The sequence below is a fragment of the Ptiloglossa arizonensis genome, chromosome 6, assembly GCF_051014685.1.
Source record: "Ptiloglossa arizonensis isolate GNS036 chromosome 6, iyPtiAriz1_principal, whole genome shotgun sequence".
Lineage (NCBI taxonomy): Eukaryota > Metazoa > Arthropoda > Insecta > Hymenoptera > Colletidae > Ptiloglossa > Ptiloglossa arizonensis.
In genome coordinates, this window is record NC_135053.1 from 25,454,701 (window position 1) to 25,481,773 (window position 27,073).

Genomic DNA, 27,073 nt, shown 5'->3' on the forward strand with positions numbered 1-27,073 from the left:
ACAGCGTTAAAGTCGAATTTATTTTACGCGCAAGTTCGAAACGATCGATAAACTTCACTGACGCTTCAAGAGCTCCGTGATCGCATTTTGATTGTTATAAAAATGAAATCGATCGATCGTGTTCGGTCCTCCGCGAAACGAGACGGGCGAGATTCGCGAAGAAGAAACGCACGACGCGTGGAATGCGAGTGGCTGTTTGTTTCTCGGTCGGTTCTTACTCCGTCAATTGGAATGATCAATTAAAATGTCGCTTGGTGTCGCACTCGAGGAAGATGCCGCGAACGTGACGAGGATGGGCGATTAGGACAGCAGAAGACGGTCGAAAAGAGTGAGTCAGTCGTTCGTTGGAACAACGAGAAAGAAGGCGAAGCGAAGGATTCCGAGGACAAACGACGACAGTGACGACGACGACGACGACGACGACGACGATACGACGACGACGGTCTTTGCGGGAGTCGACCGCTTTCCGCTGCTCCCACGTGCATTGTCTCTCGTTGAATCTTAACGAGATAACATCGGAACATTTTCACGGGTCGAGTTGTCTCGTTAAACGCGAAAGATATCGTCGGGAAAGTGAAAGTTTAACGCGAACAAAGTTGCCGCGATTAGTTGAGAATCGTGCGAGATAATCGTTTCAAAGAATTATGTTCCACCGACGATGATAAATAATTATCGAGTAATCGCGTTTAAAATCGAACGTGTTCCGGTACAGGGACAGAACGCGAAGCTCGCTCGAGGAAAATCGAAACGATCGCTTTCGTGAAAATTCGTTGGTGCGCCTCCAGTGGAGAGATCACGTTCGTTAAAATATACGAGCGAGTACGTTCGGTGACGTCATCGAAGGAAATCAAAAATTCGTCGACACGATAAAAAAGTTCGAAAGAGAAATCCGAAAGACAGTATCGTACGGTATTCGATCGATTACGTTGAATGCAACAACGCCGACAATCCCGCGATACTTTTCTCTGTCAAAGTTGCAGAAGGAAAATGGGCGCGGCACCGATTCGTTAAATAATTTATTCGTTCGTTTTATATTTATCTCGTATCGTGTTCGGTAGGAAGTTTTCTTATCTGTCAGACATATATCGTCACATCCTATTCGTGTTTTTGTCTAAACGATGACAGTTTGTAACGTGAAAGGCTGCTGCGTTACTCGCGTTCGAATTAACCCCTTGTTTGACAAATTCCAATTAAGCTAAGACGCGACCACTGATCTACAAAAGTCAAATCGAAAAACTCAACAATGGGATTCGACCGCGAACTTACCACCATACTTAGGGGTAAGTATGTATATATATATATATATCCGATTCCGCGATTTTGTCCCGATAGACGCGTAAAATACAATATAAATCGGTTCGTTCTCTAAGTAATATCGTTTTCACGCCAAACCGTTAGTCCATTTTTCAAGCGTCCAAACGTCCGAGTTTGGCCTAGACATTGACAATGGATCGTCCTCAACTCCTAGAAAGTACTTAATAAAGCAGAAATCGGATCTCGATCGCGTCTCTTCGCGAGTAACCGATAGTTTTCTTCTCTATGGGGCATCGTATAATATCCACGTTTAATCTCCGGTGACAATGTGGTACAATAACGATCGATCGTGTTCTTCTCGCTTCAGTCTTCGTTCGTTGCATACGCTTCGCTGTCAAATTCGTTGAGAAAAGTGTCAATTTTTCTGAAACCTCTTCTAGCGTGTCCTTGTGAAATGTTTCGAGTTTAAAACGTCTTGCAAACGGTATGAATATCAACGACGTGTTTGGTCGATAGTTTTCTTTTCGTTTTAATTAATCTAAGGTAGCGCGTAAAAAGGTAAAAAAAAAAAAAATGACATGTAAGGCAGCGCGTAAAAAGGTAAAAAAAAATAAAATAAAATGGCATGTAAGGCAGCGCGTAAAAAGGTAAAAAAAAAAGAATAATAAAACGGCATTACTTCCTCGACGAACGAACCGATAGGTGTTTGTATTTCGATCGAGACCGCAAACGAAGGAAACGATTACGTGTGTTCATAGACGTGGTGCAGTTTTTGGAATGTCTTCGAGAAGCAAAGCTTCCGATCAACCTGGAGAGTATTCGGGACAGCCTGCTGATACGATCGAAGGACACCTTGACGATGTTCATGGTGGAGAAAATCGGACGATCGACTTCTCCGGAGCAATACTTGAACATGAACGCGATCAGACCGAAAGGTTTGGTAGCTGTTTCGAAGACGCAGGCTGAACTCGAGGAATACGTGGGGGCGGAGGAACACTCCGCGCAGAAACTGCAACACGATTATTACGAGACTTTCCAATCGGTCGAGGCAACGAACAACATCACGTCGGATCATCCTCTAAACCAAGACGAGGAGATCGAACGAATCGTCGTGGAGATCTACCAGACGTTTCCGGCGGCACAAACGAAAATCAAGTGCCAGAAGTGCGGTCCTCTTTTCAAAAGGGAAGGGAAGAAGTTGTTCGTTTTCGAACAATATCGAGCGTGTTGGGTCGGTAAGTGGAAATCCGATCGACGAATCGCGTCGAGTGTTACCGAAACGGAACGAGCTACAATTTCACGTAAACGTCGCAGGTTTGGTCGGGTTGCATTTGTTGATCTACGAAAGCGATCACGACAACCGTCCGTACAAGATTCTACCGATTCGCGGTTACATGGCCCGGGCAGCACCGAACGCGATTTCACGCGATCAACGAAAAAGCGAGTCCACCTTCGAAATCTTTCGACCGGGTAACAGAACGCTTCAGGTAAACGAGTTTAAATCGAACGAGAAACACAACTGGTAATTTACGATAGTACAGTTTTGTAAATTCTGATCGAGAATGTTTCCAGTTTGTTGCCAAGTCGCCAAAGGACATGGAGGATTGGGTGATGAAAATTTCGGAATTGTACGACGAGGATAAAAAGGACAATAAAGATCTTACGAAATCACCGAGTACCGGGGTGTACGTCGAGAACGATGCCTCGCAAAACGACGGAAGATCGCCACGGGAGGAATCGAATTCCAAAGAAGAAAGATATCAAAACGTAGAAACTTTGGGCGCCGATAAAACGATACCCGAAGTATCTTTGACCGTTGCTAGCGTTCCCAACGGAGACGGGGAAGCGGTCGCCGCTTCTCCTTCGTCGAAAGATGTCTTTTCAGAAGCGGCGAATCTATCGACATCCGCTTCACCTCCTGAATTTGTTCCTGCTCCCCGATTACCCGCTCGAATCCCTCGAAGATTGCCATCCCTGCCCGTTCGCGGTTCGTCAACGTCTTACGAACTACCCGAGGAAGAAGAGGACGATATCTATCATAAGATCGAAGATTTCCGTGACACGGGCCACTGTTACGGAAACGTTGGTAAAATTCTCGAAATCAAACCGGACGACAATCACTCGAACGAACTCGAAACCTACGACGACATATCGGCGAACATCAAGGACGAGATTAGACCCGATGAAAAATCGAAGAAGAATTCGGAGCTCAGAGAGCTCGGAGTCGCGAGACGACTATTTATTTCCCAAAGCGAAGCGACCTACGACGATGCCGCCTCGGCGAGTATCGCACCGAAAGATAACGCTCGCTTCGACGAGGTAGGTGAATGTACACTCTCTTTCCATTCAATAATCGCGTTGATTAACATTTTTTAAAATAATAATAATAATAGTAATAAAAAATTTTTATTGCACCAAGAAAATGAGAAGTTTACATGTACGGAAAATCGATAAAAAATAAGGAAAAGGAAAGAAAAATAGAAAAACAAGTAGAAAAAAGAATTGAATACAGTGTAAGGTGATTACTACGTCGTAGAAATAATAACTATAAATGTTCATGTTTCTCTGTACGCAGAATTTGCTTTTGAATGGGAAATCGAGCAAGGATCGAGCAACGGAAAACTCGGAAGTACCGGCAAAGTCCCCGCTGAAGAAATCGTGTCTGAGCAGAGTGAGAAGCAAAAGGGAATCCCCGCGGAAAAGCGAGAAAAAACTAAAGCGTAAAATCCCAACACCACCACCGACAAACATCGAAGAAACATCGACCTACGACGATGTATCCGATTTGATGAATGCCGGTCAAGAAGCTAAGCGAAGTCTCGAGGAAGAAGAATCGGAGTATAATTGCCCGCCCCCACCTAGACCGGTTTACACGAAACCACCGGTGATCGCAGATGAGATTGATAAGCAAACATTCTACGACGACATTGCCGTGTGTCGCAGAAGCTACAAAGACGAAGAAACGTGCCAATCGGATCGGGTGAGAAAATCGTTACGATTAATTTTCGATTATCAATTCTTAGGCTGCATCCTAACCGAGTATCGTGCAGCGACAAATCCGACCAGATCGAAGGAAACAAAGGATAAAAAGAGATGTCGAATTTTGTCCGATAGACACCTCTTTTTTTTTTATTCTTGTTTTTTTTTGTTTTTTATCGGTCGAATTTATCGTCGCTGTACGATGTTCAGTTAAGACGCAGCCTCGACCGAGTCAATCCGACAATCTCTTGAAACGTTTCGATGAATTTCCAGCGAATCTCAAGCAAGGTGAATCACATTCACGGTGTTGCTCGCACGGACGTCGATAACTTCGTATCGTGCGGAAACATTGATTACCAGCAACGCTCACCCCAAGATAATAATGAACACTACCAAACACCGCGCAACGAATCGAGTCATCATAAATATCCTCCTGTCAATCAGCAGGAGGAACTGTACGACGATATCGCTATACTTATAGACCTCACGGTGCGACAAAAGGAATTACTTGGTAAGAAAGAGAACGAAGAAGCGACAAAGACACAAGCTGGCTCGGAGAAGAGGCCGTGGAACCGATTTGGCAATGGGAAAAAGTCCAAATTTATCGACTCCATTGCTTCGGAGAGAAACTGTCGGGTTTCGAACGTAACCGAAGAAGCGGACGATCTTGGCAAGCAGCACAGTTTGTTGCGAATGAACACGTTCCAAAAGTTAATCAGTAAAATGGAGAACTCCCTTGGTAAAGCATCCATCAAGGCAACACCGTCGGTATCAGTGAATAAAACAAACGTAACCAATAATGCGTAATATCAAAATGTAACATTTAAACGTTACACGTTAACAAAAAAAAAGGTACCATCGACGATCGATCCCTATCTTTTTATCGATAAAATAAATGTTTGCAGACGAAAAACAGTAGGACTAGTTATTTTGTTACAAAATTTGTATTGCATGCAAAGTGCTTAGAGTTTGTAATCGTTTCTCATTTTATAAAATAAATGGCAAACCTCGATTTACGCAGTAATTCGCTATTTCGCTATGTTTGAATCACAAAGTAGCATACTAGAATTACGCCGCAAAAGTTTGTTCACTATCAAACTTGAAAATCTTGTATAAAACTTCAACGCTGATGAATTTTATTCGTTATTTGTAAATTACATAATACAAAGTGATCGATAAGTCAGAGAACTTTTAGTTTTATATATTCGTAAAACAACTATTCACCGACTGGAACACTTGCATCCCTTTTGAATTTTTTTTTTATAAACGTCTTACAAATCACCATAAATGCATCCCATTTACATAGTTCCGATCCGTATAGAGGATTGGAACATATAGATACTCCTCTTCTGAAGTGCCTTTAAAGGTACACTTGTGTTCATTTTTATATATAGTTTACAAATAATTCAGACTGTTCCGAATATATTGGAAGAATCACGATTAGTAATGTAAATCCTAAGCCGAGAAAAAGAAGCCATACGATTGTAGACATGAGAGAACGACACACATTGCCTAAAACACATTATAATCCAATTTAAATTAACATAACGAGAGTGTATTGAAAAGTGTGTCGAGCACAATACAGTCGCGTTATATTACCTTTTGGCACATGTTCTTTATTAGTATATTTATGATCCTGTATCGATGTTGAATCCTCTACTTTATTTCTATCAGTATGTAGTTCCTTGCTCGAGGAGCAAGATTCAGTTTTATCTACATCCTGTTTATTATCCTTCTCGAGTGGTTTTTTTTTCTTCTTTTTTCCACCCTTTTTCAGCAATACTGAATTTGTTTCTGTACTCGCTAAAAACAAAAATATTATCAATGTACAAAACATAACAGACATTTAAGGATTCGTGTTTATTGTTTGTATTACTCGTAATGGCATTTAATCTCTGTAATTTTTCTTCTTCGATAGTAAGCTTTACAAATGATAAATAGGTAACGATATTACGAGCACAAGCTTGACATTCGCTCAAATTACTGCAAGGACCGGCAACACTAGCCACTGCAGGAGTTAAAGGATTCTCCTTTAAATCTAACCATCTTAAGTTTTTTAATTCACTCAAACTAAGTGGTAACCTGCTTATCTGGAAAATAATTATTCTTTTTGTACATAAACAATTTACATTTAAAGCTACTTATGGTATTGCTTTGCTTTACCTGATTCGCGTAAAGATCCAAGTGCTTTAACTTCTTCAATTCTCCAAAATTTTCTGGTATTTCTATTAACATGTTTTTACTAAGATCTAACTTAACTATTTGTTTAAGACTGACAAAAGTATTCTGAAACAAATTATCATCAATCAAGAGACATTACTGTAAAATTAGAAACAATATCTGGGAAAACTCACAGGCAAAGAAACTAACAGATTATTCGATAAATCCAAATGTGTTGCCTTTTTAACAGCTGCCTAAAAAATACACCAACTTTAATGGTTACTCGTTACATTATCATACGATCTTATATATTTTTAATTGGTAATATTAATTAATTGTATACATCAGGTTAAATGGAACAATTTATAAATTGAACTTTAACAGATTTAACGTACGATTTCTCGAACAGGTACTTCTTTCAGGTCGCATAAGCTAAGATCCAGCGTTTCGTCTTTCAATCTGTCCTTAATGTTCTTCAAATTCGATTTCATTTTGATGGTGAAAAAATTTCACAATTTAATAATTTTATAATTAAATAAAATTGTAACTTCTCACGTTCTTCACAATTTTTTCGTATTGTCAGCTTTTAGCGAAGAGCATAATGTTACTATAAAATTGAACGAAAGTAATACTAGGTGGCGAAACACTGGTATTTCTTGACCTCGATGCATCGAACCGGTATAAAGATTTATTCGCTAATAGAATGAAAATGTTTAACGGACATTGAATGTACGTGGCAGATAGACACCAATGCTGAACTGACACGAGTGTCAGGTTCAAACTACCTGTCAATCGAACAACTTTCAAAATTATACGACTGTTGGCAGAACTTGAAGCGATTGTAGCGACCACGGTACAATACACCACTGTTCTTCTATGCGTTCTAGTAATCGTGCTCGTTTACATGGACTTGAGTGAGAAAATTGACAAGTGGAGAAAAGTTTATTGTTTAATTACAATTCCTAGTGATTGAAACGAATCAACATTCAAAGTTTATTACTTTTAAATTGAACGTGTAGTTTATTACGTGTAGATTTGTATCTTATCTGCAGTGCTTCTTTAATAATTGAAATAAAAATTAATTTGATTCAAGATGTCCACACGGTATATGAAAAAAGTATACGGAGGTGATGTGTTAGCTGAGAAAGATATTGAAAGCGAGTGTGATGTAGAAAACTCAAGAATTGGCGACGTTAAGTCTAAAACATTTAACATATTTGATGTAGTACGTTTGAATTTTGTAATATTATAACTAATACTGTACTGAACTTATTGACGTAATTTTTTAATTTTTAAGCGATGTCGTAAAACTTTCGTTTCGATCTTTAAACATCTAACATTTTCAATATATCATATTTCAATATTCTCACCAAATTTTTTATCTTTAGTTGAATCAAAATTCTGAAATTGGAGATAGAGAAAATGAAGAACAGCAAGTTGTCGAAGAAAATTTCACGGATGTGGTTAAACGTAAGAAAAAGAAGAGGCGAAAGAAATTGGAAAGTTCGAAAGATCAACAAATTGTTAACTCTAAAGAGATCAAAGATGGGGATGAAATAGAAATAATTGTAAAGGAAGTGAATAAATTACTTGGAGAACCATTGCCAGGTTGCAGTTCTCAAGATATAAACAATTCACAATGGATTGAACAAAAATCCAAAAAGGATATCCTGTTGGTGCAACATAAACATTTAAATCCTTATAATGAACTTAAAAGAATTTTCGGTAGTAAAACGGTACAAGACGAACAAAAGTATGTATAATGAAATTTATTTTATGTTTATATAAGATGAGTCGCATAACTTGTTCACAAGGAATAACTTCTAAAGAATGTACTCTACAAATATTTTACATAGAAATTGCACAGTTACGAAAGAAACATGGAATGCTGAAATTATTTTTTTAAATAATTTGTTTATTTATAAAATATTATTAGTGATCTTAAATTTTTTTTTAAATAGAGTATATATATTTTTTGGGTGATTCAGAAAACTTTTGAGCATAATGTACTTTACTTTTTTCAACATTTTCACATTTTCACAGACCTTTTCAGAATCACTAAAATTCATTTCATGAGAAGTTATTCATGGCGAACAAGTAACGCAACTCACTCTAAGATATAAAATAGAAACTGTAGTTAAATTTCATATGATAAATGTTTAACTTTAATAAAAACAGAAGAAGTAGGGGCCGTTCAGGTCACTTGAAGAAAACTTGGTTAGTTTCTCCTAGAGACTACTGGCTACCAACCAATAAATCTGGTGTATCTATGTCTTTGGATAATAATGCAAAGTCTGCTGGTAATATTCGATACTTTGTGTATGAGCACAGCCCTTCATATGGACAAGTCCAATTAAAATTCTTGAAAGCTGTTGAAAGCTTAAATCCAGAAAATATTGTTGTATGTTACATTTTTATTTAAGCATCATAGAAAAGATCATTTTATAAGAATTTAATTCCTATGTTTTGTTTTAGAGCATAATCAATGCACACCCTTATCATATAGATGCCTTGTTACAATTAACCGATCTTTGCGAAATCAATGAAGATTTATCATTGGCTGCAGAATTTACAGAACGAGCACTCTATTGTTTAGAATGCAATTTCCATCCACTATTTAACCTAACAACTGGTACTTGTAGATTGGACTACAGAAAACAACAAAATCGTGCTTTGTTTATAACTTTGTTCAAACATCTTAATTTTGTGGGTGGACGTGCATGTTATAGGTAAAAAAAAAAATAAAACTTTCACCCTTTTTTCATCTTTTCCAAACTTCTTTTAAAAATTTTTTATTTCAGAACAAGTTTGGAATTTTGTAAATTACTTTTATCGCTTGATCCAGACGGCGATCCTTTAGCCGTGATTCTCTCTCTTGATTTCTATGCTTTAAGAGCAAAAAAGTATGAATGGTTTATACAATTTTGCAATTTTTGGGATAATGCAAGAAACCTGACACAACTGCCAAATATAGCATATAGTTTAGCTTTGGCCCATTTCTATTTGGGCAATCAAACTGTCGCTAATGAACTTTTACAGAATGCTTTAATAATGTTTCCTGGCGTGTTGATATCTTTGCTAGACAAATGTAGTATACAAACCGATGAAAAGGTACTTGTAAATAACATTTGTAATACACAGTTTTTTATACAAAATTTAGCATAGTTTAATACACATGTACTGATTGATTAAATAAGAAAAATAATCTTCTAGGTAAGAGATCATCATTTCTTTAACAAGGTAGCAATTTCAACGACGCCAGCATTAGAAAAATTACAAAATCTATATGTGGCACGAAGTTTCCGTTTATGGAAAGAAGCAGACCTTTTACCGTGGCTACGTGAAAACGTGCACACTGCGTTAAGTCGAATTGATTCTAAAGATGATTACGTCAAGTATTGTGAAACGAAGCGAAGTAAACGCTATCAAGGAAAATTGCCAAAAAATATTTTGAGACATATTATATTGTCCGACGTAAAAGATGTTACTGTAAATGTTCAAGACGTATGTAAAATTTTGTACTCTCACTGTCAGTAAAATATAAAGTTTTACTCAGTCTCGAGAAGCGGTTAACGGGAATTTACTGTACTTTGTTATGTTATACAATAGTATCATGTTCTTATTTGTCTTTAAAACTTTTATAGATACTAACCGATGGGTCGATACTCTCACATGATCCTCTACCACCCGTGGATAGCATTGATATTTACAAAAGACCTGTACCAAATACAAGAACAACCCAAACAAGTTCTAATGTTTTGTCCCTTTTCATCTCATCTTTATTCCCTAATGTTAATGGTGAAGTTGTAGTTGCCGCCATGGATGGCCCTAATTTATTGTAAGTAAATACAATAATAAAATTATATAACATAAGAAAAACTAATTATTATGATAAATAGCATTCTATATTTTTAGTTACGATAATAACGAACAAACTTAAGGTAAGATAACATTACGATCTATAGTAATAAATCGAATTAAAATATAGAACTTTTACTTTCAATGTGGTAACAAGAATGGGAAGTAATATAATGTGTATATGTATTTTTTAAATAACACTACTTTTATGAAAACAATGTACATTTCATATCAAGTAATATATCTACCATTTTATAGCAAACACTAAAATTATAGTGTCTGTTATATATTTGAAACTAGATATTCTGGTTCAATATATATACATATATATATGATGTTATGCATTAATTGTTTGTACGATCTTGTATGCAGTGTTATAATTTGTATTAAATTTTTGAAACAATCATGTTTTGGTTTTCGAAAAAATGTAAATACGGAAAAAAGTTATATGTACAATAATAAATAAACTGTATTGTTGCAAGAATTATACACAGATACAATTATATCATTATTTTGTAAGTGTCGTAAGTGCAAAAATATTTTACACGGGATAATAAATTCTTCTAGGAATATGATTCATTTAAAAAGAATGATTATTTTCCAATAGACTTATTTTATTTACAGATCTATACAATCATTTTGTGTTGTAAGTCCATCAATTATTTTTAATCACTACTGCTTATGGAACATTATCTTCATTCTTTCAATTGATCTATCCTGTTTCTTCTTTATTAAATGCAAATATCTTTTCTTACACAATAATGTAATAATCAATGAGCATGAAAACATCTTCGTGTGCGTTTGCTAGTATAATACTGGGTATAACCTGTAATTCTTTCAGTTAGAAATTACATAATAAAAGTACCCAGTCTATCTTATCAAATGTAGCATCACCATAAGTGAAAAAATTGAAATTCAAATAAATTATTATCAGAGTCGTTAATGACGTTAAATTTTGACCGTTGGTCCATGTAATGTTGCTTCCTTAATACCAGTTGTATTTTTATTTATTTTACACCATACTGTGAAATACGGGATTGTAACGGCATATTCCGGGACCGTATTCTTGATAAGCTTCTTTAGTGTGACAAACGGTGTAAAATTCAGGATCGCCTGCTAATAAAGCACCACCATACCATACCGCGCAACGTTGTTTATGGTGCGATATAACATGAACGTCTATAGGCTTCGGCTAAAATAAAATAAAGTATATAAACTGGTATTTTACTCTTATCTATTTACTTTTTAAACTAACAATAATGAAATTACACGTTACCGTAATATGACTTCCACTTAATGTTTCACTAAGCTTAAGACGAGCATCGACAATTCGTTTTATATCACGTTGTAATCGTCTACCGAAGTCTTTGAACATTGTAGAACCACCTGATAATACAATATTATTGTACAATGGTCTCCTGACGTCTATCGGGCAATTTTGTATCACGTCATCTACGATTTCGCTTAGAGGCGTTGTGAAATCTGGATTAGAGAACTATTAAAAAAAAAAAAAGAAAATATAGTAATGTGCATAATTAAATATAAAAATAAAATTATTTCTCTGTAAATTTAAATAGGCGTACCTCAGGATGAAAGAATATTTCTGGTCCAAGAAACTTTTCATATCCAACATCTACAATGAAAGGCTGCTTGGTGATACTGTTAATACCTTCATATTTTTTTATTTTAGTAGGATCACTGTCATATTTAGCAAATTCTTTTGAAATATCAGGACATATGTAACAATGTTTTTCTTTTATTGCTTTAGCCGTTTCTAATGATTGTTCAGGTGGTATTCCGATTTCACGTTCTCTTAACAAACTTTGTATAAAATATGTAATATCACGTCCAGCAATAGGAATGTGTTTTATACAGCTTCCAATTACAAAACCCTCTGCCTAGGAGACAATGTGAATTAGCTAATATAAAAAACGTTCTTATCTTCATATTGTTTTATACAGATTTGCATTTTGCCTTTCTTTTTTTATACTTACAACTGGAATTACGTGTGTTACTCCATCTCCACTATCGACAACAACACCTGTTAAAGTTCTCTCTTCTAAAGTTTTAGCTGTCCAAGAGGCAGCTATTGCCAATACAGCTTGTACCGCAATATAAAGACCTGGTACGTTGAATGATTCGAACATTATCTCTGCAGTATATTCTCGATTTTCAGGAGTATTTAATGGTGGTTCTGTAAGTAAAAAGTAATGATCCTCAGGTTCTGCCCTGAGATATTTAAAAATGCATTGCTGTAGAAATTTTTCCATTAGATCCCAGTCTTCTACTAGTCCATGTCTAACCGGATACTAAACAAAATTAGAATATGTTATAACTACACAACAATTAAGAAACAATTGAAAAATAATAATACTATAGTTTATCATCAATTGGCGATACACACTTTTACAGAATATCCAGTGGCTTCAAAAGCTTCATCTCCAATATAAACATCTAAATCTTCAACACCTCTAGTGATTCTTCTAGCATTACTATCTCCGACTTTTGCTATTTCTTTAATAGCAATTGCAGACGGTATCATAAGCTGAGGTTCTTTATTGCCAGCAAATCCTAGCTTCGTATAGCTATAAAAGTGCAATTGATTATAATTTGTTCTTTGATTTAAAAGAATACATGTAAGTGAAAAAAACTTTCACAATAATTCTGATACTAGTATATTATTACATCTAAATTCAAAGTTTGCCAGATTCTGAAAAAATGTATTATTGTCTGAAGCTATGAGATAATTGGCATTAATAATTTCACTGATGCAGAATAATGTTACATTTCCATTGCGGATTGATCTAGAATATCAATTGACACATCAAATTGTACAGTTATATTGATGTTTATGAAATTGATATGTTAAGCATTATTCATTGTCAATATATGTCGGATATATAACAGGTAACGAGAAAAGAAGATTGTAATCAATGACATTAAATATCTATAAATAATTTTATGGATATCCTTTCTTCAATGTTTGTCTGACGCATCAAATGTCATGTATTATGAATCACATTCTAGCCTATTTATTTTCGCCGGAATTAAATCGTTTTTAAATTCAAAATATATTTACCCCGTGCCTACATCGATTACACATGCGGGAAGATGGCCCAACATCTTTTCGATTTTGCCGATTTATTTTAACAAAATATATTTTAATTAAAGCTTTTAACTTCAGTTCTTGTCAAGTTCAATAAACCACACCTCACCTATAGAGATAAAGCAGAAGCACACTTTAAGCTGTACACTCAATTTGCGAAACTCTTCGATGTAATAGATTGTCAAAAATGGAAACTTGTTTGGTAAAAGATCGCGACATCTGTGACTGAAACTCAGTAATAATGCATTGAAATTTGAACGAATAGTTTACATACCTATAAATAATTATTTACTGACATATGAATAACATAACGAACAACGTAAAATGATGCGAATATTATTTATAATAATGTAATGTATGTAAATAAATTTTATAATTTTATTAATTATAATAAAGAAATTTCAAAAATAATAGCAATGATGTTTATTCTACATTCAATTAAGGTATTGGATGATAAATAAAATTTACTGTAGTTAGAGTGATAGTATAAGGAATTAGAATCATTAATACAAATACATAGTTGATGTCATATAAAAGTTTTCTTGAAGTATATTGATATATAATTATTAAAAAATTACAAGAAAATATACAAAATCTCTTTGATTCTTACATCTGGATTATTTCAACATTCTCACAATTTGTATGACATGTGTGAATACTAGTGACCTATATTATGAAATAAAAAATGTAATGTATTGGTTTGATTAAAGAGACTAGTCAAATATATCTTTTCTCAGCTTGCATATATACAACTTTTATGGCATTCATAGCTCCTCACGTTTGTTTGATTTATTTATGTTATTGTCACTAAATACAATCAAGGAGTTTTCTGTGTCACTAATGTGTCCTTCTTCGCCAGTATAATGCGTTGGATGAATCAATAAAGGATTTGCAGAGAGTATTATCAAATCCCGTTTTGGATAGTGTGCTTTCCAATCTTGCCTGTGTAGAAAAAATAATTCTAACATGCAATATAATAGAAATACTTAAATAAGAATTCTGAAAAAATTGCACAAGAATTTTATTATTTCCTGTGTATATTTACCTAGGATGAACGTCAGACAAAGTAGGAAGATATTCGTCGACGGGTATTAATTTTTCCAGCGGTTTTGCCTCTACAAGTTTTTTTGCACCTTTTGCTGATAAGATATATCCTAATGTCCAATAACTGTAAGCAGCACGTACCAAGTATTTTGATCCATCAATTAAAGGTTCAACATTCTCCACTAACCTTTTCCTTCCTAAATAACTATTGTAGAATATTATATTTACTTTAATATAGTACAATTTTCTAACCAAATTTGTTTTCCATATATGTATATATATTATTATTAGAATGAAATTTAAAAAAATTAAGTACTTACACTAAATCCCATTCAAGTTGAAGATTATTGAGCTCTGTTAAGATATAGTTTACTTTTTGCCGAAAGAACGGTTCGAAACGAACGTCGTCTTCTAAGATTATAACGCTTTCGAAACCACCTTCTATTACCTGACGATTTACAAGATATTTAGTACAATTTATAATTTATTTATTCAATTTAAAAATATATTTTTTTTATTTCAAAGGATTTTACTGATTCGTTTCTCCAATTTCGTAATTACCTTATTCCAAATAATATAATGACTTAAGAAACATCCGACTTCTCCCATAGTCATTGGCCTGCCAATTTTTTTTGCGTACTATTAGTCGTCACAATCGCATTTACCTTCTGTCATACTTACCGATCGTGATATGGATCAGCATATTCCGGCATCAATTCTATGTTTTGATCTTTCAATACAGATTCGTTTAATGTCCTGAATAAATACATTTGAAATATTATCAGTTTACATTTAAATATTGTTATTTACCATTTGACATTATTTATCATGAGTGACATTTAATTATTTTGTAATGTAAAAATAAAGGCAGATCAAGTTACCAGCAGCGAAATTTATTTATTTCGACTTACCTACCGTCAACGGCATCAACAGTTTCCACTTGAATACCGAGTTCTTTAAAAAGTCTGTACATTCTATCGCGTCTCTCCGGTCTTCTTAAAAGATTTATCATATAAATATTACCCACTTGTAGCAAATCTGCAACAGGATATTGCACAAATTGTTCGAGACTAGTCGACAATGGAAGATAATTACTATCTGTTGAAAAAACAAAATTCATGTTATAAATAATCATGTGTTTTATAAACTTTTAATATCACTTTCTCTCTTCTATTGGAATGGTTTAACTCACCTAATATCTCTGTCTTAATATTAGTCAGGGATTGTAGATCATCAACAATAGTTTTTCCTTCTTCTAATGGAATCATAACAAACCCATAAACATTGTCGTTACAAATAAACAATGGCACGCCTATCAAAAACGCGAAAAAGTCGTTACAATAAATATTAAATGAAAAGAATCATCAAAGCTCTAACACTAATTTACCAGATTTATTGGCACTAATGGCAAAAGTTATAATATCGTCTATAGGGCCGTCGTATTGATCCAAGTTATTTGGATCGTAAGTCAACTTATCTGAAGCGTGTTTTCTCAGATCTATAAGAACCGCGCTATGAATCATAGGTACATCAAAACATCCAATTTCCTCCTGAAACAAGATCCGGTTGTACTTGTCTGTTCTGAGATAGTAGTAATCACTATTCATTCCGGCCCAAAAATTGCTGTATAAACCGTCAGATTTTAGTAATGGTGCGACTACAGTCCGATTTTTTGAAGTCAACTCATCAAGAGTATTTGGATTTGTTAAGAAAACGTCTGCATCAAGCATCTGCAATTTCACATAAAAAAAATTCAATTAAAATCATTACTTTACACTGCAACCCTTAGATATTCATAAAATACCATTAATTCTTCAATATGAATGTTATTAACAATCTAACGCATACCCAAAGGAAATCTGCCCACATATTACTTCCCGCGATAAGACTTTTTTCGCGTAGATTTATCACGTGCAGAAATCTTTGTGTCGACCAATCGGCAATTCCATTCTCATCTTCGAATCCGTTCGATTCCTTATCGAAATTTATTTCTATTCCGTGATACTCGTTACCTTTGTTTACCAGCCATGTAGACAATATTTCAATCGAGTTATCGATATTGTTATCACTGTGTATCCTTAAAAAGAATGAAATATAATTTTTAGTAACAAATGAAAAGTTTAATATCATTCAAACATATACACTAAACGATTTATTTCGTTTGTTTTATCTCAATCGAAATTCACGTTAAATAGTCAAAATATATTTTTGAAAGTACGAAAAAAATTCAAATGCTGAACAACGGAACGTTTCGTTTCATACACTTGCGCATTCGCAGTAGAAATTGTAATTTATCAACACGAATGGCGGGCAATTACAAACTTGACGGCATAACAGTTATCGCGCAACCACAGATGAGGAGTAACTAAAATATAACATCAATAAAGTTGAAAACACTTGATGAGAAGAAAAAGTTTAGAACTTGATCTCAGTATTCAGTCAATGCAAAAATTTCGTTAAAACACGATGAAATACTTTCTACAAATGTATAAAGTGTTCTTAATATTTTGAAAATAGAAATTATTATTTCTTACTTATTACATTCGTGACTAATGTTATATTTCTCTTATAATTTTATTTATTCAAGTTCAAGAATACACTTGAAACACTACACATATGTTGAAAACATTTGATTCTACAATAAATTTCTGACAATTGCTCGCTACAGAATTCACGGCAAAAGTGAGGTTACGCTAGATAAACTTACCACAGATATAGTCGTTCTTTCGGATAAGTCAGTTGTTCCAAAAAGGTTAAGAAATATGGTAATGCATGTGCTTTATTTCGAACTAAAATCGTTATTAATACCGTTGGTTTCTTCGAATCTCCACCGCAAGCCACCGAGAATGTAATAAGAAGAATGAAAGAAATTAAAACAATGTTCCTCAATCTCATTTCTTACGTTATCCGGTTCTAATTAGTTTATTATCCTTTTCGTGGTTAACTATTATTAGTTGATTAGAACAAAAAATATAAAGAAAACACTAAATTATTAATAGACTAAGTATTTATATATGTATACATTTATTCTTCTCTTCACTACAACGTTTATTACTTTGCCTTTTCTGATAAAATTTTACCACCCACGTTAGAAGCGCATGTAGTCGGTACAGCAGTAAACTACCCTCGCTAATGACATCATTCACGATTGTTTTAATATTTAGTGGCATACGAATTATAATGTCATAAGGCAAAGTTTAAACTAAGAATTAGAATAGAACATATTCTGATATCAATTTTACGCATTTTTATGCAGTAATGCATGTAAGAAATTAAATCACTTATTCTTCATATCATAAAATATACTTTTAAATGCACTTTTTTCTTTTCTACCAGAAAGTATTAAAAGACCTATACTAATTTAAAGCTTTTTACATTAAACGATATATTTTTGAAGAAACATAAAAAATTACTGAAGGAAACTTGATTTAGATCTTAAATAATATTGAAAAAAAATGTAGAGTATTTAAAGTACGATAGAGGATCGTTCAACAAACATTTGTTAGAGAATCTGTCTTCAACGATGACAGCTAATACATGTTAATTAATTTCAATAAGTAGATGAACTAAGAAAATTTCAATATTTTATCAATAAATGTGTAAACTTGATATGTAAAACTCATATCTTTATTATGAATATCAATTTACTTAAAAACATATGAAATAATTACAGTATTTACTGTACAATTAAAAGCAAATTACTTCATCATTTATTTCTTTTTACAATATCTATGTATAAAATGTTTAACAAAATTATATTTATTCAATTTATTTATAAATTATTATAATTATTATAAGTATATATATTTCTTAATCTGTTATTACTTGTGTTTGTCTTAAACACAATTTATCATCTTCTGTATTTTTTAATTTCGTTTTTACAGAATAACTAAGACTAGATTTTTCAAACTCTAACTTCATGATGCCTAAATCTCCACTATATCTATTTTTAGCTACCTGCAAGTACAAATTTTCTAAGTAACTAATTGTAAATTATATGTCATAATGAATTGTTAATACCACTTTCTTTTTACACACATACTTGTAAAAATTTTTTACCCCGACCAGAAGAAAGTCTGTTATCTTGAATAATGAGTACATTATCTGCTTCTTGACTTGCTTTTGCACCTCCAAAAATTGAAGCAGTTGTTAATCCTTCTTCAATGCGCTCCTTTCTTGGATGTATTATTGCAGTTACATGGCAATTCTGTTCGGTAGCAAAATTTCTAAATTTTGAAATTATATCGTCTTGTTTCCAGAATCTAGAAGACAATAGTGTTATACTATTTAAAAAATGTTATGTAACATTATTCTAGTACCTGTCCATAAATTTAGTATCATTTGATGTTCCCATCATAAATTGAACATTATCAATTATTACATGAGCTATGTCATAAACATAAGTTGCATGCTCAATTGCCTGCAACAGAAATACTATTGCTTCATATTTAATTGTGAAAAATCAGATAGTATAATTATGCATATACCCACATCTATAACTACTTTAAGAGCTTGCTGACCATGAAATGTCATAAAATAAATTGGTAATTTTTCAAAGGCATCTGCATACAAGTTAAACATTTCAAGATTTTCATCTAGCGGCATTCCGACCATTTGTTGTAACATGGTTCTTGCTAATCGTGCATTCCGTATTTCAAAGCTACCCCATAAGGTATTAACACCTTGCATTGCTAAGTCTAAAGAATATTCACTCATAAAAGTTGTTTTACCAGATCCTGATGTAATAAAAGAAATCAATATTTAAAATTTTCATATAGAAAATTTACTTTATGAATATCATATTCTGTTTTGATTACCTGTTGGCCCTGTTAATATTGTCAATTCTCCTCTTCTGTGACCCTTCAGTAATCGATTTAGAGTTGGATATCTCTTCCATTTTATACCTTGTACTTTATCTATATTTTGTAAATCACTTAACACTTCTTCCCTGAGTTCATGAAAGGTAATTATACTTTTATGCCACACAGATTGAACATTTTGAAGAATATTTTTTAGGTTGCAACCTATATCAGCAGCCAATTTTGGTCGAGGTTGTACATCTGTTGGTCTCACAAAATAACATCGTTTTTCATTTAATTTTATTGCAAATTGTCTAACAGTATACCAACTTATTTCATCATTTCCAAACCATAAAATCAATTTGTTGTAGGATTCCATATATGGTAATAATCGTTGAGGTAAAGTTTTTAAATTGTATGGAAGACAGATAATTACATTTGATGATTTCTGTGATATTAAAGCTAGCAAATCATCTATCATTCCAACAACTACAGCAGTACTTTCACATTGTAATGGCATTTTGCTATTACACTGTTTGTATTCAATACATCCACTGACCTCAGTAGCAGGAAATGTGTGTTCCAGTTTTTGATCTGTGGTAACAGATTTATACCCAACAATAGAATTGTTTAGCCCAATTAATGGAAAGTATAATATATTGGATGTCTTATCATAAATGCATTGTAATTGACTCATATCTGCTTGCAAGACAGGCTGTAATGACAATTGCAATTTAGAATTTTATAATTAAAACATTCAATTTTTTATATATTACCTTAATCTTATAAATTTTCTTACCGGAAATGAAAAATTATCAAGAAGAGCATCATATTCGTTTGTCGTTAGATCCATGATATTTTTGCATTTTTCTTTCTTTTCTTTCCATTTTTTGTCAAAGTCTTCATTTCGCTGTTTATTTTTTTTTAGTAGAATAATTTCTCTAAATTTTTCACTTGATATTTGTTTTAATAAAATTTGTTCTAATATATTCCAGGAACCATTGAATGTACATTTATCGCACATAAAAAACCCTATAATATTATTTTTTAGATGTCAGAACAAAGTTCTTTTTTGACACCTATTTTAAATCATACCTACCTGTTCGTTTGTTTACATAAAGTTTTGACCTATTCTCCACATTGTTGCATATAGGACAATCTGCTATAATACATGTATATCCATCTACTATGGGCAAACATCTTTGTTTAAAAACATGTTTAAAATGCGATACTGACACATTATTGGTAGATTCATTTGCTTTTCTATGAAAATAATGCTCATGGATAAAATATCTAGCTTGTTGCTTCTTCTTTCGTGCACAAACACGTATAAATAATTTAAATAACATTGTAAGATATAAAAATAACTAGTTTTTGAAGTTCATTTACATACATAGTTATAATTATAATATTGCTTAGCTTCATTTGCACTATGCTTACATTGCTTAAAAATCTTGTAATTTAAATCTAAGGGATTATCTAATTATATAAGATATCATTAATATAATTGTTAACATTAATAAAAATTGATGGATCATAAGTTACTGATAGCAATAAATATTATACTCAAAATAAAATTAATGAAATCTTATTCCAATTTTTTCTGATGATTTTTACAAAAAAATTAACGTACAATTTTTTTACACTTAATAGGTATTGAATGTTTTTAATACTTTTATACACCATTCACCAGTTTTTAATTCTTTAATTATTTCAAATCCTATTCGTTGTTTTCCAGATATTTTTCTCGTTTAATATTTTACATATAATGTTATATGTATGTAAAAAATAACAGTAAGTGTTAAAGTTTGTAAATCGTTAAATTAAGTGATTTCAATTGCTCTAATTTGTTTATTACACGGCACATGTATCGCACCTTAAACGTGCACGTGGTAAATAAGCATAGAGAGACATCTAAAGGAAAACGTGTAACCTTCACCTTCAAAATAAGCTTCTAGTTGTTTCGCGACTATAAAATTAGATGACGTTACTTAAGCCTTACATTTCAAGGTCTGTTTCCGCGTGATTTTATGTCGTGTAAAAGACGAACGTTAATGTGAATGACTATTCTAAATTCACAGCACGAGCAATGTTTTAGGTTCGTGTCATCTTTACAGAAAGATACGAGAAATTAATTGTTAATAAAACTATAAATATATAGCGTTAATTAAATAGTTTGTATATACGTTACGAAGAGAAAAAATAAGAAAAACGTTGACTTATGTTTTATATTTTGCTAATTAATTTATTACTTAATACATAGATACGTGTAAAATAAATGCAAATATAATATTTAATTTATTTAAAAAATTCATTTTCGTTATGTTACATCACATTCATCACAAGCATTCTGTTATAATAATATAAATATATTTTTAATTAAAAAATGAGGGCTTATTTACAATGAATAAATACATTTTGATATGTATTCAATTAAATTTACATTCAGCAGCAACCTTGGAATGTTGCGTGATAAACTATAATTTCGCAAATTAATACATGTTTGTTATAGTTACGTGTACCATTAAAAAATTTTATCATTTAATTTTACATTGTTGTACATTAACACTATTGATATTCCATGGGTGACTATGTAAAATGCGTCAAATAACATCACGTACACGAATTCGAATTTCTTTTTAAAATCTATTGCTTGTGTTTGGCGGATTGTAGAATGAAATTTTAACATCTTGCCTATGAACAAAATAAAATAGCAAAAACATTTATACTTAAAATGTTTCAACTAGAAACAAAAATTATAGAGTGAAAAAACATAATACTTTTGTTTAACATTATCATTTTAGGCTTATTAAACTTTAACTTTATTATCGTGTGGCTTAAATTATAAAATTTATATTTTCAAGTTTTAATGCATGTATACTTTACCTCTCAGTAGTATCATCATTTGTTTCATTTGCATCTGTTAGAATACCAATTTCATATACCACTGCTTTTATGACATATCTGTAATACAAAGAAATATTCTTCAAATTATATGAACTAGCATCATACTAAATATAATTAATAGAATTATTACATCTTAGTATATATATTAAATATTAAAAAAATATTTAAATTATAGTTTCCTTACAAATTATCATCAAATGAATTATTTGTTGAATTGTTTATTAACATTGTAGTTGTTGTACTATAATCCATATTAGACACGGGTAATGTTACACTTAATTGCACCGATATATAAAATAGAATCAATATCGAGTAAATTACTCGAGAAGCTTTAAAATCTTGTTTCATTTCACTGTTACACAACATTTCCAGTAGTACTTCCCATTTCCAAATGGCTACTTTTATAGCAGACGGTGCTGCTTCATTAGCACCATTCCCCCTTTTTAAACTTATAGATACAACGTATGTCATTATATATATTTTCATCTTGTTCATAAGTGGGAATGGAAAATTTACAAGAGGGAAGTCCTAGTAAACAATGTACATAGAATATTTTAGTGGGACAGAGAATGTAAAACTTAACAAATATAACATATATGTTGAGTAACAAAAAAGAAAATAGTCATATATGTTTACCAACCATGAGATTATTATTTACAGGAAAGATTGTAAAATAAACTTTATAAATGTTTTAAACATTAGAATTTAAACTTTATACAAAGTACATTGTAAGTTTCTAATGTTTTGCATAAATAAGTATAAAGAAATATTTAAATATTTTATAATAAGGGAACTATTACCTTCTTAATTTTCTTATAATTTAATAATACTTGGTATAACATATGCATACAGGAACAAAGTACATGGAATATTTTTCTGACGGGCTGCAATGTAACATAGGCTTCTGTACTTATTAAATTAGCACATAAGTGCAAATAAAGTGCTTTATGCGACTCATGTTATAGATACATGCATATTTTAAAACAGAATAGTGTGAACACTTGGAATACTATTTTTAAATTACCAAAGAATATAAATATTTTTACAAAGTGTTACAAAGATAAAATTAGATTTTATAAAGTTTACTCTAAATTAAGATTATTTGTTGATATTTGAATTAAGCAGTGTTTCATGTAAGTAAGAAGTTGTTATTACATTTAATTACTGTACCGTAATGGTTTTTAGCACGATACTATGACATAAAAGCTATTTAGTAATAAATGTATGTACAACATAGATGATGCAATAATTAATAGCATATACTTAAATTATATTTTTTCTTTATTAACTATATAAATTTTAATCGAAATTCGCATATGTGTTTAATTAATGTTGTATGTATTGTGCTAAATGCCTTGAATGTTTCATTAATAATAGTTAAAATTTACACATTTTTATAATTTTACTCTAGCGGAAAGGATTGTGTAAAAACTGTGTTTCATTCTTCATTTTAAATTTTGTTCTCCCTTTCAATATTATTGTACTATTTAGTAATATGCATCGAAGTTAAATACATTGGTTTTTTATTTCAAATGGATTTCTGGGTAATTTATACAAAATTGTACCTTTTGAAGAGAATATTGTAATCTCTTTTAGATTTAAATGAATTTCCAAGTATCAAAAATACTAACAGGAGGTATTTGAATTTCTTACTGACCAGAAAAAGCAGTGTGGTTGCATTAAGTTCTTAGATTTTACATGCTTTCAAAGTTACAAAATGATTTGCTATTATAATTTATTCTTATTAAACGTTTATCAGAACACGAAAAGAAGATAAAATATATACATGTGTATGCAGAAAATAAAATAATATTAATTAGCAAATAAATAAAATATCTGCTAAAATTCAAATATTTCTTATCATTCGTCGTTTTAAAAATTGTTATTCATTTAATTCGTTACTCCTACGTACATACATTGTTTTATCTTTTATATCGAAGGGAGAACAACGTTTAAAATACAACCTGTTTAAAGATATGGTAAGTAGTTCGCATTGCATTCACTGGAGGTGCTAGTGTTGCAATTTTGTATGCCGCACCGGTAGGAACTCGTGCTTCGGACTTGATAATAATTTGCTGTAATTTATCAGGTATCGGTGAGATTAAGGGTACTCAGGTGATTTGATATTGGTGGACAAAGTAACATTAACCATGGATATGTCAAAGAAGGAGCAATTTCGTGAAGCCTTACAAGAAATGGTATATTAGTTTTCTTTCAACTAATATTATGAAAATAATATCAACAATAATGTTACACTGTATTATAAAAAAGAGTTAAAGTGTTTAGAATCAGATTCAATAATTTTGGTTAAATCGTAGATTTATAATTTACCACCGGAAACTCGAGCAGCCTATGAAAAATGTTTGAAAGAAAACGTTTTATGGAATAGTCTTAGCAATGGAGTAGTAACTGGACTTATCACATATTATTTAGCTTCTAACTGGAGTTCGAAAAATAGACTATTAATGACAACACTGATGTCTTTAAGCGGATTAGTGATAGGAAAGACCATGAGTACTATGTCGTGTATGCAGAAATACCTACCTGTGCAAGATTTTATGCGCAAACAAACATTCGACGGTAGAAGGTATTATTTTTTCTCTACAATTGCCTTTCCATTATTAGCACAATGATTTAACGTGTTTTTAAAAACAGGTCACACGATAAAATTGCAGAGGAAAGTAACGTTTCAGAATCTTTTGAAACTTTCGAAACTTTCCCGGAGCAAGAATCACAGTGGAACATTTATGATAATTACGAGAGTAGTAAGTTCACTCAGTAAGTAAGCATAAGTGTTGTTACTTATCAAATTGATTAATTTTGCCCCAAGGCAATCAATATTCCGGTACGAGTAACGTTTTGGAAGAAGATTTGTCACTGGACAAGCCACTTAATTTGAAACAGAGTACCACATATGACAATTTACGAAAGCAGAACAGAGCAAAATACTTAGAAAGGATATCACAAGGGTATAATTTATTTAGAGCATTAAAATGAAAAAAAGTTTCGTTTATAAAAGTTATTTAAAGCTTCGTTTGCTTTACAGATACCCCGAGAGAAAAGGTCCAATTTTTAGTCCAGAGATCAAAGAGGAATAAATTTTTGGAGGAGAATGAATGGTAGATGTTTGATAAATTTGTAAGTGTAGAAGGTGCATATAATATGTTAGTACGATGTATTATATTATCGATAATAAATTTCAAAGACAATTTAATGTAGTAATATACGTTATTACTACATTTTCATTGTATGCATTTATTGCAAGTACTAAAGCGTAGAATACGCAACGTCGAAGATCAAAATAGTTCTATCGGGTAAAGGTTTTCTCATTTTTATGGTAAATGAATACGTAAGTGCGGAATAATTACTTTAAAAAATTATTTACTTGAAATTTGTTTCGTTGCAAATCTGAATGCAAGGTATTTCTTTAAAATACTTTTTCGGGAGGTTTGTCGAAACAAAGAAATTGCTCGAACGAAGAGAAAGTAGCTAAAAAATAGCAGAACCGATAGTAGAGCATTTAATGCAGATTTGTGCGACACAGCATAGCACACAAGCGCATAATGTTATATGTACTCTTGTGACAGCTATCGTGTCATCTTACCATCACCTTGACGTGCCCAACAGAATTTCACTTCCCTTTCATAAGAGTGTTGCCGACATCTCTTCCCTATACTTAACATACGTTAGCTGGTCAATAATTGCTGTTCGGTATTTGCTGCATTCTCTTATCGGCAATTGAATCGGCACAAACGCTCTTACATTTATGCTTTCTTGTGCGCGTAGGCACACGCGTAACAACGCGTCCTAATCCTAATTTTCTGTTCAGTTAAAGTAATCGTTATTTTTATTTGTCAATGCACGTTCGAAACAAATTGTACCGTTTACGCTATGTATTTCTCTCGAATAACTTGCACATCTTGCGAAAGACTTGCAAATTCGTTCGAGTCGAATAATTATCATGCAATGGCAAATCGATAGCGAACCAAGGTAGACTCTATTTTGTTTTTTGTATGTAGAATAGTTTTTTTTCCTCACAAATTATTTCTAATCGATAGGTTTTTCTCGCAGGTTTTTCTTCTCACGATTTATAGCGGAATCGTTTCATTATTCCTCTCACCTCAAAGTCGCTAAGCGAAGTTTCTTTGATCCCGGTTTCGATCGTTTGCCCGAACTTGAACGATGCCAAACGTAAACCAGTTTAATGTATTCCATCGTAGCGTAAAACGTTCGTGGTATGTAGTTTTTACTCAAATCCGTTCAAGGGACAAGTGAATCAGCCTACGTAGTTACACCATACGTATGATTCAGAAATTGTAATGGTGGATATAATTAAAGATGTACCGGGTATTGCATTTACAATTCGAAAGAAGACGGTAAAGTGACACTCGTACCTATCATTATGCTAATTTCTCTCCGTTCCCTCTATCCGTTTCCTCTCACTCGTGTTCGCTTTTTGCTGTATTATTATGTCATCGTACGGACCCGATGCGTGCGACAATTAAAGACGATGATTTTATTCACTTATACCCGGCAATCATCGAGCAAAGGATACCGATGAAACGATTACCGTTCAATTCGTGCAAATCTATTTTTCCTCGTGTCGCATTGTTATTTTGAATACGTAGTTCGTTACATTTGGACGGAGAAAGCAATTTCTCAATTAGGAGATTGATCGCGAATCGAAAGCAACCGACGACCATGGAAAGGAAACCGTCGAAAGCTTTCCGACAGATTGCTCGCACAATCCTGCGAGTTTCGATCGAATTAAATTCAGGGAGCGTCTTTTCTTCGTGGTCCCGATATTTTTTTTTTTATTATTTTCAGAGTGACTTCAATACCGGACAAGTTGACGTAAAATTCAACGTTATTCGTTCTACGCGGCTACCATTAATCGTTTGCCACGGATTACGGTTCATTTGGACAAATATGTTGGCATTTCGTTTGGAAATCAGTTCGTTCGGAT

General features: G+C 32.5%; 8 protein-coding genes across 17 annotated transcripts; 3 read left to right on the top strand and 5 right to left on the bottom strand.

Moving 5' to 3' along the window:
- Window positions 1-58: 58 nt before the first annotated feature.
- LOC143148012 (uncharacterized) lies at window positions 59-7,618 on the top strand. The gene is made up of 7 exons (XM_076313848.1): window positions 59-1,280; window positions 2,013-2,489; window positions 2,569-2,741; window positions 2,827-3,573; window positions 3,830-4,234; window positions 4,507-5,085; window positions 7,487-7,618. The coding sequence occupies exons 1-6, from the start codon at window positions 1,244-1,246 to the stop codon at window positions 5,038-5,040; spliced, it is 2,373 nt and encodes a 790-aa protein (XP_076169963.1). The 5' UTR covers window positions 59-1,243; the 3' UTR covers window positions 5,041-5,085; window positions 7,487-7,618.
- Window positions 5,160-6,887, bottom strand: LOC143148015 (leucine-rich repeat-containing protein 59). Its single transcript, XM_076313852.1, is given in 7 exon segments — window positions 5,160-5,624; window positions 5,627-5,745; window positions 5,833-6,036; window positions 6,110-6,323; window positions 6,397-6,519; window positions 6,588-6,647; window positions 6,789-6,887. Coding segments are annotated over 7 exon segments (909 nt in total). The 5' UTR covers window positions 6,885-6,887; the 3' UTR covers window positions 5,160-5,531.
- Window positions 7,273-10,640, top strand: Nulp1 (Nuclear localized protein 1). The gene is made up of 8 exons (XM_076313849.1): window positions 7,273-7,618; window positions 7,782-8,146; window positions 8,572-8,794; window positions 8,869-9,122; window positions 9,195-9,504; window positions 9,607-9,897; window positions 10,038-10,231; window positions 10,309-10,640. Exons 1-8 carry the CDS (start codon window positions 7,487-7,489, stop codon window positions 10,331-10,333), a joined length of 1,794 nt encoding a protein of 597 aa, XP_076169964.1. The 5' UTR covers window positions 7,273-7,486; the 3' UTR covers window positions 10,334-10,640.
- A 186-nt stretch (window positions 10,641-10,826) lies between these two features.
- Window positions 10,827-13,525, bottom strand: Arp3 (Actin-related protein 3). Its single transcript, XM_076313851.1, has 6 exons — window positions 13,331-13,525; window positions 12,656-12,836; window positions 12,246-12,560; window positions 11,835-12,149; window positions 11,528-11,746; window positions 10,827-11,443 (listed from the first exon to the last, which is right to left on the bottom strand). Exons 1-6 carry the CDS (start codon window positions 13,372-13,374, stop codon window positions 11,264-11,266), a joined length of 1,254 nt encoding a protein of 417 aa, XP_076169966.1. The 5' UTR covers window positions 13,375-13,525; the 3' UTR covers window positions 10,827-11,263.
- A 358-nt stretch (window positions 13,526-13,883) lies between these two features.
- Window positions 13,884-17,590, bottom strand: LOC143148035 (glycosyltransferase 25 family member). Of its 3 annotated transcripts, XM_076313882.1 has the most exons (11): window positions 17,109-17,590; window positions 16,250-16,478; window positions 15,789-16,131; window positions 15,594-15,713; window positions 15,313-15,499; window positions 15,083-15,157; window positions 14,963-15,020; window positions 14,722-14,849; window positions 14,589-14,606; window positions 14,403-14,525; window positions 13,884-14,299 (listed from the first exon to the last, which is right to left on the bottom strand). In XM_076313882.1, the coding sequence occupies exons 1-11, from the start codon at window positions 17,294-17,296 to the stop codon at window positions 14,122-14,124; spliced, it is 1,647 nt and encodes a 548-aa protein (XP_076169997.1). In that variant the 5' UTR covers window positions 17,297-17,590; the 3' UTR covers window positions 13,884-14,121. The 3 variants fall into 3 exon arrangements, with proteins under 3 accessions (XP_076169997.1, XP_076169996.1, XP_076169995.1); XM_076313881.1 differs by having other exon boundaries at window positions 14,403-14,606; window positions 15,313-15,439; window positions 17,109-17,586; XM_076313880.1 differs by having other exon boundaries at window positions 14,403-14,606; window positions 17,109-17,584.
- Window positions 17,591-18,155: 565 nt separating this feature from the next.
- On the bottom strand, window positions 18,156-21,181 carry Mtdna-helicase (mitochondrial DNA helicase). 5 transcript variants are annotated; one of them, XM_076314747.1, is made up of 8 exons: window positions 21,140-21,181; window positions 20,300-20,386; window positions 20,000-20,232; window positions 19,219-19,915; window positions 18,893-19,137; window positions 18,721-18,821; window positions 18,444-18,663; window positions 18,156-18,358 (listed from the first exon to the last, which is right to left on the bottom strand). In XM_076314747.1, the coding sequence occupies exons 3-8, from the start codon at window positions 20,222-20,224 to the stop codon at window positions 18,212-18,214; spliced, it is 1,635 nt and encodes a 544-aa protein (XP_076170862.1). In that variant the 5' UTR covers window positions 20,225-20,232; window positions 20,300-20,386; window positions 21,140-21,181; the 3' UTR covers window positions 18,156-18,211. The 5 variants fall into 5 exon arrangements, 4 of the variants coding, with proteins under 4 accessions (XP_076170862.1, XP_076170860.1, XP_076170859.1 ...); XM_076314745.1 differs by lacking the exon at window positions 21,140-21,181 and having other exon boundaries at window positions 19,219-19,648; window positions 19,760-19,915; window positions 20,300-20,647; XM_076314744.1 differs by lacking the exon at window positions 21,140-21,181 and having other exon boundaries at window positions 18,893-19,098; window positions 20,300-20,647.
- Window positions 21,182-21,252: 71 nt separating this feature from the next.
- Window positions 21,253-25,316, top strand: LOC143148436 (uncharacterized). 4 transcript variants are annotated; one of them, XM_076314751.1, is made up of 6 exons: window positions 21,253-21,298; window positions 24,197-24,305; window positions 24,426-24,694; window positions 24,763-24,872; window positions 24,938-25,076; window positions 25,154-25,316. In XM_076314751.1, the coding sequence occupies exons 2-6, from the start codon at window positions 24,258-24,260 to the stop codon at window positions 25,203-25,205; spliced, it is 618 nt and encodes a 205-aa protein (XP_076170866.1). In that variant the 5' UTR covers window positions 21,253-21,298; window positions 24,197-24,257; the 3' UTR covers window positions 25,206-25,316. The 4 variants fall into 4 exon arrangements, with proteins under 4 accessions (XP_076170866.1, XP_076170864.1, XP_076170865.1 ...); XM_076314749.1 differs by lacking the exon at window positions 21,253-21,298 and adding an exon at window positions 23,222-23,240; XM_076314750.1 differs by lacking the exon at window positions 21,253-21,298 and adding an exon at window positions 24,049-24,086.
- LOC143148437 (uncharacterized) lies at window positions 21,462-22,670 on the bottom strand. Its single transcript, XM_076314752.1, has 3 exons — window positions 22,292-22,670; window positions 22,087-22,164; window positions 21,462-21,894 (listed from the first exon to the last, which is right to left on the bottom strand). The coding sequence occupies exons 1-3, from the start codon at window positions 22,600-22,602 to the stop codon at window positions 21,840-21,842; spliced, it is 444 nt and encodes a 147-aa protein (XP_076170867.1). The 5' UTR covers window positions 22,603-22,670; the 3' UTR covers window positions 21,462-21,839.
- Window positions 25,317-27,073: the final 1,757 nt, after the last annotated feature.

Coding starts and splice junctions, on each gene's coding strand:
- LOC143148436 (XM_076314751.1), top strand. CDS start 24,258: ATGGATATGTCAAAGAAGGAGCAATTTCGTGAAGCCTTACAAGAAATG. Junction 24,695..24,762: donor CAAACATTCGACGGTAGAAG/GTATTATTTTTT, acceptor TTTTAAAAACAG/GTCACACGATAAAATTGCAG. Junction 24,873..24,937: donor TTATGATAATTACGAGAGTA/GTAAGTTCACTC, acceptor TTTTGCCCCAAG/GCAATCAATATTCCGGTACG.
- LOC143148437 (XM_076314752.1), bottom strand. CDS start 22,602: ATGAACAAGATGAAAATATATATAATGACATACGTTGTATCTATAAGT. Junction 22,165..22,291: donor AATTCATTTGATGATAATTT/GTAAGGAAACTA, acceptor TTTGTATTACAG/ATATGTCATAAAAGCAGTGG. Junction 21,895..22,086: donor AATGATGATACTACTGAGAG/GTAAAGTATACA, acceptor TTTTGTTCATAG/GCAAGATGTTAAAATTTCAT.
- Nulp1 (XM_076313849.1), top strand. CDS start 7,487: ATGTCCACACGGTATATGAAAAAAGTATACGGAGGTGATGTGTTAGCT. Junction 9,505..9,606: donor GTATACAAACCGATGAAAAG/GTACTTGTAAAT, acceptor ATAATCTTCTAG/GTAAGAGATCATCATTTCTT. Junction 10,232..10,308: donor ATGGATGGCCCTAATTTATT/GTAAGTAAATAC, acceptor CTATATTTTTAG/TTACGATAATAACGAACAAA.
- Arp3 (XM_076313851.1), bottom strand. CDS start 13,374: ATGTTGGGCCATCTTCCCGCATGTGTAATCGATGTAGGCACGGG. Junction 12,837..13,330: donor GTAATCGATGTAGGCACGGG/GTAAATATATTT, acceptor GCACTTTTATAG/CTATACGAAGCTAGGATTTG. Junction 11,444..11,527: donor TAAGTGGAAGTCATATTACG/GTAACGTGTAAT, acceptor ATTTTATTTTAG/CCGAAGCCTATAGACGTTCA.
- LOC143148035 (XM_076313880.1), bottom strand. CDS start 17,296: ATGAGATTGAGGAACATTGTTTTAATTTCTTTCATTCTTCTTATTACA. Junction 15,714..15,788: donor CATTAGTGCCAATAAATCTG/GTAAATTAGTGT, acceptor CGTTTTTGATAG/GCGTGCCATTGTTTATTTGT. Junction 15,021..15,082: donor GCTGATCCATATCACGATCG/GTAAGTATGACA, acceptor AAAAATTGGCAG/GCCAATGACTATGGGAGAAG.
- LOC143148012 (XM_076313848.1), top strand. CDS start 1,244: ATGGGATTCGACCGCGAACTTACCACCATACTTAGGG. Junction 1,281..2,012: donor ACTTACCACCATACTTAGGG/GTAAGTATGTAT, acceptor GTGTGTTCATAG/ACGTGGTGCAGTTTTTGGAA. Junction 3,574..3,829: donor ATAACGCTCGCTTCGACGAG/GTAGGTGAATGT, acceptor CTCTGTACGCAG/AATTTGCTTTTGAATGGGAA.
- Mtdna-helicase (XM_076314743.1), bottom strand. CDS start 20,549: ATGTTATTTAAATTATTTATACGTGTTTGTGCACGAAAGAAGAAGCAA. Junction 18,822..18,892: donor CTCTTAAAGTAGTTATAGAT/GTGGGTATATGC, acceptor TTTCTGTTGCAG/GCAATTGAGCATGCAACTTA. Junction 18,664..18,720: donor GATACTAAATTTATGGACAG/GTACTAGAATAA, acceptor ATTGTCTTCTAG/ATTCTGGAAACAAGACGATA.